The 17,592-nt window shown below is 48.7% G+C and overlaps 1 protein-coding gene across 2 annotated transcripts in view; it reads right to left on the reverse strand.

Annotated features, from left to right (window-relative positions):
* Nucleotides 1–14,419, reverse strand: part of LOC146812988 (C-type lectin domain family 2 member B-like) — a 95,420-nt gene extending 81,001 nt beyond the window's left edge. Inside the window, exon 1 of one of the 2 annotated variants that reach the window (XM_085620009.1) lies at nucleotides 13,894–14,419. In XM_085620009.1, the coding sequence (XP_085476135.1) occupies nucleotides 13,894–14,029 (136 nt within the window). In that variant the 5' untranslated portion in view covers nucleotides 14,030–14,419. The remainder of the gene's footprint in view (nucleotides 1–13,893) is intronic. The other variant, XM_085620010.1, reaches the window with a different exon arrangement.
* Between the last annotated feature and the right edge of the window lie 3,173 nt (nucleotides 14,420–17,592).

The following is a 17,592-nucleotide window of genomic DNA, read 5'->3' on the forward strand; positions in this document are numbered from 1 at the left end:
GTTCTTTTGCTTCTTGACTGGAATATATCTATCTCAAACCCCCCTCTCTCCCCACATCTGCCTTTCCCTTTATCAAACGGGATTTACCCTTCACCACTTACCTCTGTGTGCCTTCTGGTTGAGTGACTGCATGCTGTGCCGCCATTACTTTCACCAGTTTCAATTCCTGCTGCTACTTTAAGAGTAGCAACTTTTTAGGCCTGTTATATCTCTACTGTGGGGTTTGGCAAACCTACCTATAGCCATTGGTTACTATCTGTGGCATTCAGAAATGCTGGCTTGTTATTGGTGCATTTGTGTAAATTCCCTTCCTTTGCTGCCTAATTCCGTCCTTGGCAATTTCATTCAGAGAACGTTTTGTTTGGCCATCACACTGTACAGCATGTGATGGCCCCTCCTCCCCGTTTTTAGTTCTCGGGACCATCCGGTCTGCCGAAGGCAGAACCGGAAGTCGAGAGATTTTTAGGTCTCGGGACCATCCGGTCTGCCGAAGGCAGAACCGGAAGTTGAGAGATTTAATGTTTTGGAGAAGAGGGGCTTGAACCCGCCCCTCTTCTCCCCTGTTCTCCATTGGCTGGCCTCTTCAATGCTGGCCAGCCATTGGAGAAGAGGCTTTGTCACTCCGATCATGCCCCGTCCTTTTCGGATCGGGGGGCGTGTTTTTTGCAGAAAGTCTCATTATCTCCTCCAGCCAATGGCTGGAGGAGATAACAGCAAAACACGCCCCCGAATCCGAAAAGGACGCTGCGTTTCTCCGAGGCATTTCTGCTCTGCCTCGGAGAAAGGCAGTGGTGTCTATTTCTGTTTGGTTTGACCTTCCTCACCCCCTTACGCCCCCGTTCCTGCCTTCTTTCCTCTATCGCTCGGCTCCTTCTCCCCCAACCACCCACCCCTCTTCTTTCTTTGTTAACCTATTACTCTTTCTTATTATTTGGGTTTCAAATCGCTTCCATTTCTTGTTTAGGAATGAAGGTGGCTTCCGAGCTGTTGTACCAGGTATGAGAAGCATCGATGAGCGCCCGCCGTGTTGCGGGGGCATAGAGTGGCACCCTGGTACCCCTGGGCTGTGGCCGGGTACCGATGCTCGCTGCTCCCGCACGGTGAGCTCAGATGGGTACCCTGCAGCCCCATATACCCCCGTCCCCGCAGATGCCCCAGTCCTGCCCCCGCCGCCGCCATGTTGTGTGCTAGGCGGGCCCGGATCGGAGGGAGGAGGAGCGCTCCCGGGATGACGCTTCCCAGGCTGCAGCGCGGTGCGGGATGAGGGCAGGGCCCTGCTGCCGCCGAAGCCAGGAGTGCACCGGATAGGGAGGCACGGGGGACACCCGGGACCGGCGACTCCCGGACACCGACCCGGGCTGAGGCAGACCCGCAGAGATCGGGCATCGGAGAAGGGTCGGAGGGAGCGAGGGGTTCGCGGAGCCTCCATAGCACCAGCCGGGATAGGAGGTGAGCAGAACCCGCCGGGGCTTCGGAGAGCCCCCACCAGGATGGGCATGAGCTCCTGTGCCACCCCTGCTCGGGGTCTTTATGTCTGCCCCCTCTAGGATCAGCCTTATCCCTTATCCTTGCTGCATTCCCTTCATTTGTGAACCGAGCTCGAGGCAGCCCATTGTGTTTAGTTCTGCACTGCACACTGATTTTTTTTGGGCTGAGGAAAATCGTTCAAAACGTGTGTTGGCGGGGGTGTAGGCGCGCTCTGCAGTGTCCTGCAGACATGGTCCTACACTGTGCTCTACCCAGAAAGAGCCTGGGAAATCCAACAGGATGTGTGTGTATGGGGAGGGGGTGGGGTGGTGGGACCAGTCCTAGCTTCAGATCGCCCCTTATTTCACAGGGCAGGGGCGCACACACAGCGGGGGGCAGTGCCAGCGCGTCTAACGGGAACTAACAGCTGCTTTGGACAGTTCTGGAAGGTGTAGCAGTGTTCATCTAGCCTGGGGTTATGGTTGGTGAGGTGCCAAGTATGCTAGGTGTGAGGTAACTGCAGCGCCCGCACACACCTCCCAGCGCCAGGAAGTGTAGACATGTGTTCTTGGTCAGGGACAGAGATTGGTTCCATGCCTTCCTGGATGGGGCAGAAGGCAGGGGGCAATTGGAATGCCCCAAGAATAAACACGACTCTCAAGAATCTATAACTTCACAGTAAAGCTATAATCTTGAGGTCTTTCTTCTGGGTGAGCTGTATTTCATTACCACATTTAATTGTTGCTATGTTGTAGCTTTGTGTTTACCCAATTACAATGTATTACTTCTTAATTACGCGGATCTCTTATGCACATTCGTAAAGTATGCACATTTATAAACTGTGCACATTGTGAGATGAGAAGTAAAACCTCGCGGCAGATGAGATAACTTGCCCTCACGTCATGCTTTCAAACTCAAACATCCCCCTGAATAAAGAAAGCATTTCTCGGGGGGCCCGATGCCAGATTCATGAATATTCAAAATGAAGTGTTCAGGTCGTCATACATTGTCTAGGAGGTACTGCGGCCTGTGTGACGATTATTCACTTTTTATCCCCCCTTCACCTGGAGTTACGCGCTCTGACTGGTGAGTCTTTGAGCCCTGTGTGCATGAAATTAAAGTTTGTTTGAATTTTTTTTTTTTAATTTGGCTACGATGGTTGTAAAATCCTCACATCTGGCGGAGACATCAGAGCATACCAAACAAGCATTTACAATGCAACGGTCTCGGCATTGTTAAAGTTAGAGCTATTGGCATTGCTCATGATAATGCCGTTTCTTTAAATGTTTTAAAAACAAAAACATAAACAAAAATAATGTCATGAGCAATGCCAATAGCTCTAACTTTACCAATGCCGAGACCGTTGCATTGTAAATGCTTGTTGTTTTCAGTCCTCGGCTAGTTTCATTTTGGTAGAGGCTCTGGATGGCTTTTGGTTTCACATCCGCTTGACTATAACTTGTTTCTCTTGGCGTCGGTGTGCCTCATTTAGCATCCTTGTGGACAGTGCACTGGTCTTCGCCTCAAATGGGCTTTCGCGGAGCTACAAGAGCAGCTGCTGCCAGTCACAAGAACGCAGTTCAGCTGCGAAATGGGATTTTGTGCGACGTTTACTGACGAGGGGAGTTCAGAGAGGCGCCAAGCTGGAGGCCAAACATAGCCCTGAGAGGAAGAGTCTATTTTATTTAGAGCTTTACTTGAGTGGTGCCCGCTTCATAGCACTGCTTGGTACAGCAGCACGAAAGAGGGAAGTGGTCAGGAAAGACTCAAAGTGCGCCACCAGGGAAGAGTGTGCGCAGCCCAGGAAGAAGAAAAGGTCCCTGAAATAAAGGGACAGTGGGCACTAGTCTGCAGCTCTTTATACAGTGATGGCCAGCAGCATTACATGCGGCGAGGCAGCACTGCCATCTAGAGAGGAGGGGGGGGGGGCGTTTTAAGCTGTCGCCCCTGCCAGGTGACCCTGCAACCGGACAGGTAAAACCCTAGATAGTGACATTTCATGGAGCTAGCAGCATAAAGCAAGGGTTTCCAAAATAAATGCGTTATCACAAATTTGTAATGTCTGATGTTGTATATTTAGTTTAGGCACTGACTTCATGAACACACGTCTAAAGAATGAATAGACAGGTTGCCAACAGGGTTGTAAGTGTAAGGAGTGCCTGTGCACACTTCGCAGCGCCCCCTCTAAACATTCACTGATTTAAACATTCTAATAGTCTACCCTTCTTAACGAACTGCCAGGAGGATATAAACCCCTTTCTTCACAAAAGTTAACTTTTTCGAAGCATTCACATACTGGTTGCGACTGGGGAGCGGGCGCAGGAAGCAGAGGGTGAAGTCGGTGACAAAACTGTCCAAAGGGCATCATTTTCAAGAACGTGAAGGTAGTACACAAACGGATATACCTTCATCAGAATTAAAAGGCTTTACAAACGCATGATACGATGTGCTTTTATCGGTTAAAAAAAAAAAACATTTTCTTTTTAATTTCAAAGTTACCCAGGTTTTCTCAGCGTCTAGATGACGAGACCCAACTTTAAGCTGTTTGCAATCAGTTACAATGGGATTGTCGTGTGAAGATAACTCAGTGAGTGTTACGCCCACACTGTCACTAGTTGGGCGTGGCTTTATTTCACATTCTGTCATCAGACTTGTCGCAGATCAAAATAATACATGTCACCATCATGTGTTCTTCAAAATATTTCATGTCTGGCAGGCTCTTTTTAGGTCTCGCCTGACCCAGCGCATGCGCTGGTCTGGTGAGACTTTTTGAGAGGGCTCCAAAAAGTGCTACCAGGCCATCCTAGAGCCACAGTGCACGTGCGCGCGTGACTTTCCGCGATTACTTTCACTTTCGCGGCCGCTTTGATGTTTGATCGCAATCGCGATCACTTTCGCGGCCGCACGGTCGCTTGGCATAGCCAATAGGTCTTGCTTTTGGGACCTTATAAGTATTTAGTTATGCAACTGTTGCATGGCTAAACACTTATAAGGTCCCAAAGGCGAGACCTATTGGCTATGCCAACGCTTGTTGTAATTGCCAAGGCCCTCAGAGAAAAAGTTTCTCTCCCTTATCTAAGCCACTACTGTTTTTTACACGGTTGCAATTATTTTCGTGTGGTGTTTACTAGATTTGTTGATATCTTTACTAAAACAAAGTGATTGTTCCCATGGATTATTTCATTATTATCCTTCCTCCTATCTGCACTATTCTTTCACAATCACCGTTCCCATATTTTTAGGTCTCGCCTGACCCAGTGCATGAGCTGGTCTGGCGAGACTTATTGAGAGGGCTCCAAAAAGTGCTACCAGGCCAGCCTAGAGCTACAGTGCATGTGCGCGGGCACGCGCGTTGCGCTTTACCACGATTACTTTTGCGGCCGCACAGCCACTTTGATGTTTGATCACTTTCACTTTCGCGGCCGAACGGCCGCTTGTTTGTAATGCACTTCCACCACTGCTCTATGCCCTGCAGGCCTATGTCATCACTGTGTTGAAACAAAAGTCATTGACCGCTGCCTGGCTCCTCCCACTGCTCCAGTTGCGTCTTGCTCTGCGCTGCTGCAAGCTGCTGTGAGAGTCTGGCTCACCAGGGCACTATAGGTGCGGCTGCAAAGGTGGACAGGAATTGGACGTGAGTAGCACTCAGCGTTTTATCATCGAAATTCCAGTGTTACAGCTGGTCGCTGATCAGGCGGCTATCTTGTAAGTGCACGTAGGCAGTTCGCTTGTTTGTTCCTCAAATTTTGCATTCTTTTTTTAAATACAGGAAACAGGAATACGTCTAGGCTCCAAATTACTAGAGACAGCTGAAGTGACATTATTCAGCATTTGCAGCCCAGTGATTTGTCAGGGCTGAGCCCCGTCCTTAGCCCCTCAGCAGCCTCGATGTTGGCACTGAAGGGTGTAGGGCAGGGCACGTGGCGGAAACTACTGGAAGTAAATGGGGCATGCAGAGCACATTCAGCTCCTTTATGACTAGTGACCAGATAGCTCCATGTACCCACTGGCCACCACTTTTTCCATTCCTGGTCTTTTGTTTTACATACCTTTGGTATCAGATGCTGTGGTCCAATTGGCTCAAATAAAATGTACCAAAACTACAACTCCCATAATGCACCGTTATGCAGGTTACCCTACTCATAACTCTGCAGAAGTAGCAAGCGTAGAAAAAATGTACTAGCCAAGGAACACATAGCTGGCAGTCCTGCTAAATCTTCAAGAATGTGCTATTTTTGAGAAGCGGGACAACGATCTAACCTAGTAATTAATAGTTGCCAAAAGGATGAGCTTTTGAAAATTAATCGAGATGGAGTAGCCCAGGAATTGGTTTTGGACTGCATTATAGTGATTAGAATTTTGTTGAATATACTTAAATACTGATTTTTACCTAGCATTATTGTAATCACTTATTTATGTCAGTCGAGTGGTAATCGTGAAGTAACAACCTCCAAACTCTTGGGTCGAGCCGCAAGAATTGCTATGATTTTCAGTTATGGTGATCAGGATGCGCAGTTAAGGCCTCAGATGGTATATATGGTGCGTCACAGGCCACTCTAGTCAGATATGACAATAATGTCATATCACTTACTGCAGTGCTTAATTTGAGCAGGTGGTTGCAGCACCCAGGATACTGCGCTGCATGGATAAATTCTTATAAGTTCACACAGGTGAGACCAATTGCATTGCAAATGCATGTTTTCCTTTATGTCTAAGGGATTGAGTCCCTGATGTGTTCTTCCTTGACTCCTTATCTCTTTTCTCCTGTGGTAGCTGCTTCAGTCAGGGCCCCCACCGTTCCACCTCGTTGCCTGCAGATTCCTGGGCTCTCTAGGTGCCCTGCCGCACACTGGGTTCCTCAAAGCTCCCCACAGGGAGCCGGCATAGTTGCCCATGGGTCCCGCTGCAGGTCAGAACCATAGTAAGTTCTTTTTTGTGGCTGCAGGGGGATGAAAAACATCAAGGTCGACAGGTTTCTGCTCTTTTAGCTGGTTTCTCCATTTTTTGCTCTGGATCCAGGTACGAGTTGCAGGCGCAGCGTTCATCATTTCTGGGTTTCTGGGAATCGTGTCGTTCGCAGCACGCTCAGCCCAGCAGATGTCGGACGTCAGTCAACCGGCATCAGCAGAGGTCTATCGTGATTTTGAGTTCCACTTTGCTGGCTTGGAAGCAGGGATTGCCTTAAATTGCTCGAATAACTTGGAGCTTCCTGATGACAAACACTTTTTTTCTTTTTGAGAGGTATTGTAAGCAAGTTACCAACTAAGCTGTGCAGCGTGTGCTTTTAAAAGAGTTATAAAAAAATTATAAAATGTACAGGGTTGGTATTACTAGAATCTATCTTTTGGAAGCACTTTATCGTAAGCCTTTTTGCACATTTTGTGGCAGCCTATCTTATGCTGTGAATAATGCAAGTTTAAAATATTTACTTACAGGTTTACAGTGCTTTCTGTCACCAACTGGGACCTTATAGCACTAAACATACACAAGTCACTATTCTCCACTGCACCAACCAGAATTAAATTCTGGTGCAATGGATTAAAGAAAAGAGGCTTCACAATAAATGATTGCATTTCCCACTGATAAATATAACTTGTATTTAATTTTCATTTAAGCAGTGATATTTTATATGTATAGTTACCTGAAGCTGAAAAACTGAAAAAAAGTTAGAGAATATTGTGTTTTTTAGCCACAGCTTTTGAACCTACCCCCATTCCGCACAGCATCACAGTTCCCATACGATTTTCTAGGTCTCGCGTGGACAGCACATGAGCTGACTCTTTGAGACATTTTGTTTACTGTTAGTGGGCTGGGAGCCCTCCCATTACTTACCATTGGTGGTCTTCAAAGCCACTCTCAATTGCTTGTTTCCTGTTGGTTAGTTCTGCAGTCCGACCTCAAGAACTATCGGCCCATCTTGCTCCTCCCCTTCGCAGCCAAAGTTGCAGAGAAAACAGTCAAAAGCAAACTGACACGATTCATTGAAGAGAATGCCGTCCTCGACCCGTCCCAATCCGGATTCCGAAGCAACCACAGCACAGAGACCGCACTACTCGCCGCCACAGACGACATCCGCACCCTCCTGGACCATAGCCACTCCACAGCCCTCATCCTACTCGACCTATTAGCGGCCTTAGACACCGTCTCCCACCGCACACTAGTCGCCAGACTACATGACGCAGGCATAAAAGGACCAGCCCTGAACTGGATCCGATCATTCCTCACAGGAAGAAACCAAAGGATCAGACTCCCAACCTTCCTCTCCGACCCTACGAAAATCACCTGCGGAGTCCCACAGGGTTCATCCCTGAGCCCCACCTTCTTCAACGTCTACATGGCCCCCCTTGCAGCCATCGTCTGACAACACAAGCTCAACATCGTATCCTATGCGGACGACACCCAGCTCATCCTCTCCCTCACGAAAGACCCCACCATTGCCAACCTCAACTTCCAGAAAGGAATGCAAGATGTCCCAGTCTGGATGACCAACAGCTGCCTGAAGCTCAACGCCAAGAAGACAGAAGTCTGCATGGGACAGCACCTGGTGCCCGACCGCCCTCGGAAGCCCACCTACCCCCTCAGACCATGCCAAGAACCTCTGCATCGTACTTGACTCATCACTCACCATGAACCGACAGGTCAACACTGTCACCTCCAGCTGCTTCAACACCCTCCATCCACCGCAAGACCTTCAAGTGGATCCCTCGAGTCAAGGAAGACAGTCACCCGCGCACTCATCACCAGCAGACTGGACTATGGAAACGCACTCTACGCCGGCATCAACAAGTCCCTACTCCGCAAACTCCAGACAATACAGAACACCACCACCAGACTCGTCCTCAGCATCCCCTTGCACAAACACATAAGCCAACACATGCGAAGTCTCCACTGGCGCCCTATGGATGAAAAGAGTCACTTTCAAAATCCTCACTCACGCCTACAAATGCCTACACAACAACGGACCCAAATACCTGAACGACCGAATCAACTTCCACATACCCAAAAGAAACCTCCGATCTTCCAACCTCGCACTGGCCGAAACCCCGCGCATCCACAGAGCCAGAGAAGGCGGAAGATCCTTCTCTCATATTGCAGCCAAGACCTGGAACGAGCTACCAACAGACATCAGACGCTGCCCCTCCCTGAACACCTTCAGGAAGACCCTCAAGACCTGGCTCTTCCGCTAAACAGATCTGCGGACCACCCCCACTCAGTGGCTTGAGACCCTCACGGGTGAGTAGCGCACTTACAATTCCTCATTGATTGATTGATTGCAGTCGGCACTTGCCTCTTCTTGCACGTTACCCTCTCCAAGAACGCTGCCCAAGTACTTTTGTCCTTAAATTGTTTGCACTTTTGGGACCTATTTTTTAAAACATTTTGTTGAGCCACTCTACAGAGTGCATCTTTCCCAGCTGGCTCTGTCACTTGCTAGGTGTTTTAGGCTGTCCAGCTTGACTTCCTTGCTTACGGTATCCTTCTTAGTACTCTCTGTGCGCGAACAGGCATTTAAATCTTGTGCTTATCTTGTCAATTTGCTGTGCATTCAAAGACAGAGGTCAAATGTCAGGCTTTGTAGCTTTTGCTGACTTCAAAGTGAGAGCATTTATGTGACAATCCATCCTGCTGAGTTCCTATGGGAGAGGATGTTATCTTCTAGCACACAACATAAATGAACGGTGCTGATCTTTCAGAATACAAAAGACACACAGATGGACGGAATGCAGAGCAAATCAAACTTTCACCCCCAGTCAATAGATCTGGGTTAAATCCATTGTTCTTTTGCTCACCATGCCACCCCAGTTTAGACCCAGCCGTATGCAAATCAGTCTTGACCCTGCGCCTCATGGCAACAGTCCAGATCGAACTGCCAAAGCAGGTCCTCCCTGGACTGGAAATAAGCATCCTGTGCCACTGGATTCAAGCTAGCCTGGCTGATGAAGGATGATGCCCGAAACCGGTCCTAGGATGTTTGTTTCCGGTCCAGGGAGGACCTGGCTTGGCAGTTCGATCTGGACTGTTCCCATGAGGCACAGGGTCAAGACTGATTTGCATATGGCTGGATCTAAACTGTTGTGGCATCGTGAGTAAAAGAACAATGGATTTATCCTAGATCTATTGACTGGGGGAGAATGTTTGATTTGCTCTACATTCCGTCCATAATCTGTGTGTCTTTTGATTTTTCAGAATACATCAGGACTGAGAACAGTAGAAATTAAGCAATTTTTCTTTGTAATTCTGAAGTATAGTGGAAACCAATATTTAAATACGATAAAAACACATCAATGCACTAGGTGATGGCATTTCCACCCATTACCATTTGTGCACAGAAAAAGTGTATGTTTGTGCAAATGTAACGGTCATTTTCAATTAGAAATGTGTTGACTGTAATGGCCGCGTGCTACACACCATGCATACTCCACACTACGCTACTCCACTCCACTTTACACTACTCCGCTCTACACCACTTCACTCTGCTCCACTTTATGTCCTTTCATTCTATGCCATGCCATTCCACTGTAAGAAACTCCCCACCATTCTACTCCACTTTACCCCAACCCAATTTACCCAACACCACTAATATTTCACAACCAACTACAATCTACCATACTCCGATCCAGCCACTCGACTGCAGTCCACTGTACCCCACTCTACTTTACCCCAATCTACCTCCACCCCAGTCAACCTACTCCCCTTTACCACAATCTAACCCACTTCACTGTACCTTACTCCAATCCACCCTACCTACCCGACTCCAATCTACCACACTCCATTCTAGCCCAACCTACTAAACTCCACCACATTCCAACTCACCACTCTCCACCCTATTCCAATCTACCCTACTCTAATCCGCCCATTCTACTCCACTCCGAGTACCCTGCTCAATTCCAATCTACCCGACTCTAATCCACCTAATCTACCCCACCATTTCCCAGTCTACCCCAGTATACCTAACTCCACTGTATCTCAATTTACACTAATCTATTGCACTCCTATCTACCACAAGCAGTGCTTTAAATTTGCCGGTACTCACCGGTACGGAGTATCGGCACTTCTTTTTTTATCCCCCGCTGAGTACCGGAACTTCTGTGCCCAGGGAGAGTACCGGTACTCACTGCAGCATGCTGGGATTTCCCAATGATCCCAAAGAAATGGTCATCATGAGAGCAAGCACAGCATTTCTACTCTGCAGTGTATGCTCAGATGATTAGCATTTCACACTGGCAGCGGCAATCATCTTGCCATCAGCAACAGCGGGACGTCACCACCCCTTAGCTGTGTGGCGGGAAGGAATGGAAGCCGTTTAAATGTGCAGTTTGCAATGGCTTTCCCTTCCTTCTTTGCCATACAGCAGTGAGGATCACGGACAAGGAGCCCGTCAGGTGCAGCGCCTAAGTATCAGATTTCCCTCAAGGGCCAGGCAGGGGGCCCAGGACTGTATTCCTGCATTCAGCGCCATCCGGGACCCAGGAATCAGCAATCAGATTCCTCCAGTTTGGCCCCCCATCCATACATCGTCGCCGAGGACTCCGGGCACCAGGTGGGTCATTTTAACCCCTTAGTCTGCCACTAGGGTCTGCCAGGTTCTTTCACCCGATTCATTTGCCCCTTGCTGAGCTGCGACAATGAGCCCATAATGGGCGAGGGGGAGGAGGGAGATGACCTGGGTGCCCTCTCTCGAGTCCAGGTGAGATTGGAGGAAGCCTCTACCCAGGTGGAGACTGCATGTGCTCGGCGCCGGCAGTGCTCAGTCCCTCTTCTACTGAGAGTTCTCCGGCCGCGGGGCATTCTGATCCCAATTGACTCCGCCTGCTTCAAAGGGGCAAAGAAAAAGGTAAGTAAAACTCGCCACTTTCAGGACGCCAATGCTGATGGCTCAGTGAGCCCAATCTGTTACTATCAGGCAGATTTGTTTTTTTTTTACATTTGTTTCTAGCTGTTAAAATACCCGCACTCGAGTTAAGACGAAAGAGCCATTAGATGCCTTTACATTTTGTGTTTTCTCTTGCCATGGAGGTTGAATGTCATTCGATACCAGTGGAGAATATGCTGCTTATTCTTTTAACATGGAGACTTATGTTTACTTTTCTTTCCCCGGCTGCAGGGCAGGAGCATTTTTTAAAGTTTACAAACATAAATACCTGTGAATGAACTGTACAAATATTTTAATTTTGGAAATAGAAAGGACAAACGAAGCAGCTGTTTTGTTATTCTGAAGTGTCATGGAAGAATTTAATAGGATACTTTACTGGGTGATGCCCGAAAGCTAAATATTCTCTGGAGCCAGGGGTCTAGCTTCCAGAGGCCTGGGGTCTATTCAAACCAGATTATTGCTGCATTTCACAGATCAAACAGGGGTTAGTGATCCAGGTCCTTCCTTGCACTCAGGTCCATTGGATATGTCACTGGCTGGTACCCAATTCCACACATTACTCTTGGTGCACTGCATAGTTTTTTGTCAGTAAAACTGTGTAAATTTAGTGGTAATGACGATGGAAAATGTGTTGTCTCTGAATGACAGTGCACTATCGCACCAACAGTTACATACCACACCAAACCCCGTCAATTTTGTCCAGTAGCCCCGCCCCTGGCCCCACCCCTAAGCCTGCCTCCTTGCCCGTTCCTTCGGTCATAGCTCAATTTAGTGAGTACCTGTATTTTTTCCCCCCATTTAAACCACTGACCACAATCCACCCAAATCTACACCTATCTACGCTAGTCCCCCCCCTCCAATCTACCCCACCCCTCGCCACTCTAATCTGCCACACTCCAAACTGCCCGCTTCATTCGACTATAATCTACCTCTCAACCTACCCCATCCTATAACCTCTACTAAGGCGCATTAATTGGTCCATCCTACACTTGTATCAAGACGGCCATTTGCGTAGAAAGCCTGAGGGGTGCACAGTGTGCCGTGAGCAGCTCTGCACTCGCGCCGAGTATCTACACTGGTGTGTAAGTCGGGCATGGAGTGCTGCCCGTGGGGCGCTCTCTGCACTCGCGCGCAGTATCTACACTGGTGTGAAAGGCGGGCATGGAGTGCTGCCCGTGGGGCGCTCTCTGCACTCGCGCGCAGTATCTACACTGGTGTGAAAGGCGGGCATGGAGTGCTGCTCGTGGGGCGCTCTCTGCACTCGCGCGCAGTATCTACACTGGTGTGAAAGGCGAGCATGGAGTGCTGCCCGTGGGGCGCTCTCTGCACTCGCACGGAGTATCTACGCTGGTGTGAAAGGCGGGCATGGAGTGCTGCCCGTGGGGCGCACTCTGCACTCGCGCGGAGTATCTACACTGGTGTGTAAGGCGGGCATGGAGTGCTGCCCGTGGGGCGCTCTCTGCACTCGCGCGCAGTATCTACACTGGTGTGAAAGGCGGGCATGGAGTGCTGCCCGTGGGGCGCTCTCTGCACTCGCGCGGAGTATCTACACTGGTGTGAAAGGCGGGCATGGAGTGCTGCCCGTGGGGCGCTCTCTGCACTCGCGCGGAGTATCTACACTGGTGTGAAAGGCAAGCATGGAGTGCTGCCCGTGGGGCGCTCTCTGCACTCGCGCGGAGTATCTACGCTGGTGTGAAAGGCGGGCATGGAGTGCTGCCCGTGGGGCGCTCTCTGCACTCGCGCGCAGTATCTACACTGGTGTGAAAGGCGGGCATGGAGTGCTGCCCGTGGGGCGCTCTCTGCACTCGCGCGCAGTATCTACACTGGTGTGAAAGGCGGGCATGGAGTGTTGCCCGTGGGGCGCTCTCTGCACTCGCGCGCAGTATCTACACTGGTGTGAAAGGCGGGCATGGAGTGCTGCCCGTGGGGCGCTCTCTGCACTCGCGCGGAGTATCTACACTGGTGTGAAAGGCGGGCATGGAGTGCTGCCCGTGGGGCGCTCTCTGCACTCGCGCGCAGTATCTACACTGGTGTGAAAGGCGGGCATGGAGTGCTGCTCGTGGGGCGCTCTCTGCACTCGCGCGCAGTATCTACACTGGTGTGAAAGGCGGGCATGGAGTGCTGCTCGTGGGGCGCTCTCTGCACTCGCGCGCAGTATCTACACTGGTGTGAAAGGCGGGCATGGAGTGTTGCCCGTGGGGCGCTCTCTGCACTCGCGCGCAGTATCTACACTGGTGTGAAAGGCGGGCATGGAGTGCTGCCCGTGGGGCGCTCTCTGCACTCGCGCGGAGTATCTACACTGGTGTGAAAGGCGGGCATGGAGTGCTGCCCGTGGGGCGCTCTCTGCACTCGCGCGCAGTATCTACACTGGTGTGAAAGGCGGGCATGGAGTGCTGCTCGTGGGGCGCTCTCTGCACTCGCGCGCAGTATCTACACTGGTGTGAAAGGCGGGCATGGAGTGCTGCCCGTGGGGCGCTCTCTGCACTCGCGCGGAGTATCTGCACTGGTGTGAAAGTCGGGCCTGGAGTGCTGCCCGTGGGGCGCTCTCTCACCTGGCAACGCACAGACGGTCTCTGCACTGTGTTCTCTTGAGATGAGCGCACCTTTCACTCCGTACCCCAGATCGGAGGCTCCAATGAGGGCGCGCTGCACGGAGAGCCCCGTGGAGACGGAGGGCTCGTCACTCATCCTCACACGCGAGGCAGCCGCGGTCAAAGTGAAACGAACTGAGACACCGGAGGCTTCGTCAGGTTACAGCACCCGCCGCCCGAGAATAACCAGGGAGTGGGTTTCACTTGCAGAACCCTCCACACGAGCGAGGTCCGATTTAACAGGACCCAAACTGGGATTTGAGTACGTTAACAATCTAAGAAGACGCCATTGCTCCCCGCCCCTTAGTGGTGGCTCGGATGCCCTACCCTGGAGGCGGCTGTTCCCTCCCCCTGTTGTCTACGCGAACAGCCGGCCCAGCTGCAAGTCAGGGGCTTGCAAACGGAGGAGCTCCTGGCACTGTTTTTTGTTTGTTGCATATTATAAAGCGCGAACTGGACCCGAAGGTATTGGAGGCGAGCGCTGTACACGAGCACCGTATTTACATTACACATTCAGGCACGGGGAGATTGAGCCATTTGCCCTGAATCACAGGATGTGGACGCGACCTCGAGGCTGGAACCTTGGTTTCCAGCACCAAAGTCGGCAGTTTAGCCCACGGACCACATCCCCTCCCCAAGAAACTTAACGAAAGCCAAATCATAACTAAGCAAATCACCACTTAATATCACCGCGCCTAAAAATGAATGTGTCTGTAATGCAACTGGTGCCCATGTAAAGCGCTGTTATACCTTCGGTCGCGTTCGTGCTATATAAAACTTCAACAACAAAAAACTGGGAAAAAATGAAAACCATCCGAAGCAGTGCTTCCAGTATTTTAAAGATGTGTGCACGAGGGCGTTGCTGCTCTCATGTCTGTGTAAACAAGTCTGGTGCCCGCCCAGCGCGGGCTCAACAACCGTCGTTTGTGGAGGGCGCCGAATCTGCGCACATCAGTGGTCCAAGCAGTGTTGCCAGATTTTTTCACAACTTGCAAGCCCAAAAGCAACGGAAAAGTAGCCCAATGTTGCCACTCTATTAATTTACATTTATATAGAGCTTACTACCCCCGAGGAGGCATGGAAGCGCTTTTTTGGAGAGTAGCACCCTGCTCTGGAACCCAAGAAAGATTAGTGTTGAATTAGTATAGTGAAATATGAAAGTAATTTGAGTTGTGGATAGGTTAGTCAGTTATTTGGATTCAGAAGGATAGCGGAGGGATAGAAGAGGGAAAAAAGGTTTGCATTTATATAGCGCTTGTTACCCCTAATGGGGTGTTGAAGCACTTTCTTGGTGAGTAGCACACTACTCCGGAAACCATAAGTATTAATGGTGAATTAGTATAGTGAAATATGAAAAGTAATTTCAGTGGTGGATATTAATCAGTTATTTGGATTGAGAAGGATAGCGGAGAGAAAAAGGTTTGCATATATAGCGCTTGTTACCCCTGTTGGGGTGTAAACAATAAAGGTTGGAGTAAAGTCAGTGCTATCCCTTTGGCTCTATTCACACAAACCAAGAAGGTTCTGGAACGAAGATGAGAAGTAAATCCACTTAGAGGTTCACATGCAGTATGTTAGATATTAATTTAAAAGGACTCAATACAAATCTGTGGCAGAGGATCACAAAGGCGCAACGCTTCCTGGATACACCACGGCCTCAGAGGCTTACCTTGCATTTGAGGAATGGAGACAGACAATTAATCAGTCCAGGAAGAGACTGAAGCAAAGGGTCCATCACTCTATGCTCATTAACCCGCTTTGCCACATCAGTTCATGTCTGTAGGTTTGGGATATGTTGGTGAGTTCCACCCATACACCACCCCCTCTGATGAGAAGCACACACAACTCCAGAAGTGTAAAATAGCTGCCAAAAAGTTTTGTGAATATAAAAGGTTTGCCTGAGCACAGTGAATGGCAGAAATGCAACAGTAGTTTTAGAAATGCAATTGTGTTACTTGGGTAAATCCCACTGTCAGCACCAGAGGAGCTGCAGAGCGCTTAGAGGCACATGCAAATATGAAGTCATGAAGAACATCAAATACTGCCTGCCTATGGGATCCACTGGTTGTAAATTCTGGGTGGAGAAGAACTACAAACAAATACAGACAAAGCCAATAGCTCTTACTTATAGCACATGTACCCATGGCAACAGACTGCCACACACAGACACCACTGGCATACATATGGACACAAGCAATATACACCCAAGCAAACACACCTGGGCAACACATGCAGGAATAAAAGAACTAGAATTATTATGAAAAAGGTCACTTTTCGTCTCAAAATACCAACTTGCCGTTTTCAGTAAATCAACTAGTGTTTCCTCCAAACGCAGTGTTTAGTTTTAAGTAAGTCTGCCTTAAACATCGGCATTCTTGTCTTGAAAGAACTCTCATTTTATCTACAAATAGAATTTCGGAACTGTTTAAAAAGTTGTCTTCTAATATCAGTTTGTCATTTAAGCAAATTCATTAATTTTGTCCACAAACATTAGCAGGGCTGAAATGGCAACCAGAAGAAAACCTGGGAATAGTGTCAATTTTAATCCTACTCGTCACTGAGCGAGTGAGCATTTCTGACAACCTTAGCACCCCTTCTCAGAATTGGGCTCTGGTGGTGCCTTTATAATATAATTTTCAAATATTTTGGGTTACAGTCACAGCTCTATGAGCATTTCAATTAGGGGGAACTAATGTAATGTTCCCATTCCCACTTCTCTCTGGAGAAACATATTTCTGTAACAGAAACTCATGTATGTGCCTATTAGAAAAGGATGCGACCAGTAAAAAACACAAGACACATAAATGATGGATGAAATGCGGAACAAATCAACCATTCACTCCCACCACGCCACCCTAGTTTGGACCCAGCCATATGCAAATCATGGGAACAGTCCAGGCCAGGTCCTCCCTGGACTAGAAACAAGCTGATGAGGGGTGATACCCTGAAACCGGTCCTAGGATGCTTGTTTCCGGTCCAGGGAGGACCTGGCCTGGCAGTTCGGGCTGGACTGTTCCCATGAGGCACAGGGTCAAGAATGATTTGCATATGGCTGGGTTTAAACTGGAATTGCATGGTGGGCAAAAAAAAAAAAACGATGGATTTAGTCCCAGATCTCTGTACTGGGGTGAATGTATGACATTGTTCAGCATTCCGTATTAGTGTCACACAAAACGTGTCTATTAGCTACAGTATGTCACACTGGGAAAATGTAACCATCTTAAAATACTATTGCTAATAGTAAACACTATATTTGGTTATAATTCCAGTCACTGTCCCTATAAATCAAAAAGAGTGTTGTAACACGAATTCTTGTGGAATCCAAATATTTGGATAGATTGCTGATCCTATTTTCGTTGCATGTCAACAAAGCCTAAAATAATTATGCTGCCGAATATGCCAATTAAAAATATTATTTATGATACATCCTTACCAATAGGCACGAGCGGACCATCAGAAAATGAATGGCCAGAACAAAAAATGTAATTATCTCCTAGATCATAAATTAAACAATTCTAAAATGTCAATAGCGGCAATGAAGTTTTGGCCTACAAAGACCTTTTTCAGTTTACAACCAAACATCACATACATTGCTTTGGACGATTGATTGTTTTAGTCTCACCATGTGTACATCAATGATGACCAGGACTGTATATGTGT

This window comes from Triturus cristatus, chromosome 7 (assembly GCF_964204655.1).
Source record: "Triturus cristatus chromosome 7, aTriCri1.1, whole genome shotgun sequence".
NCBI lineage: Eukaryota > Metazoa > Chordata > Amphibia > Caudata > Salamandridae > Triturus > Triturus cristatus.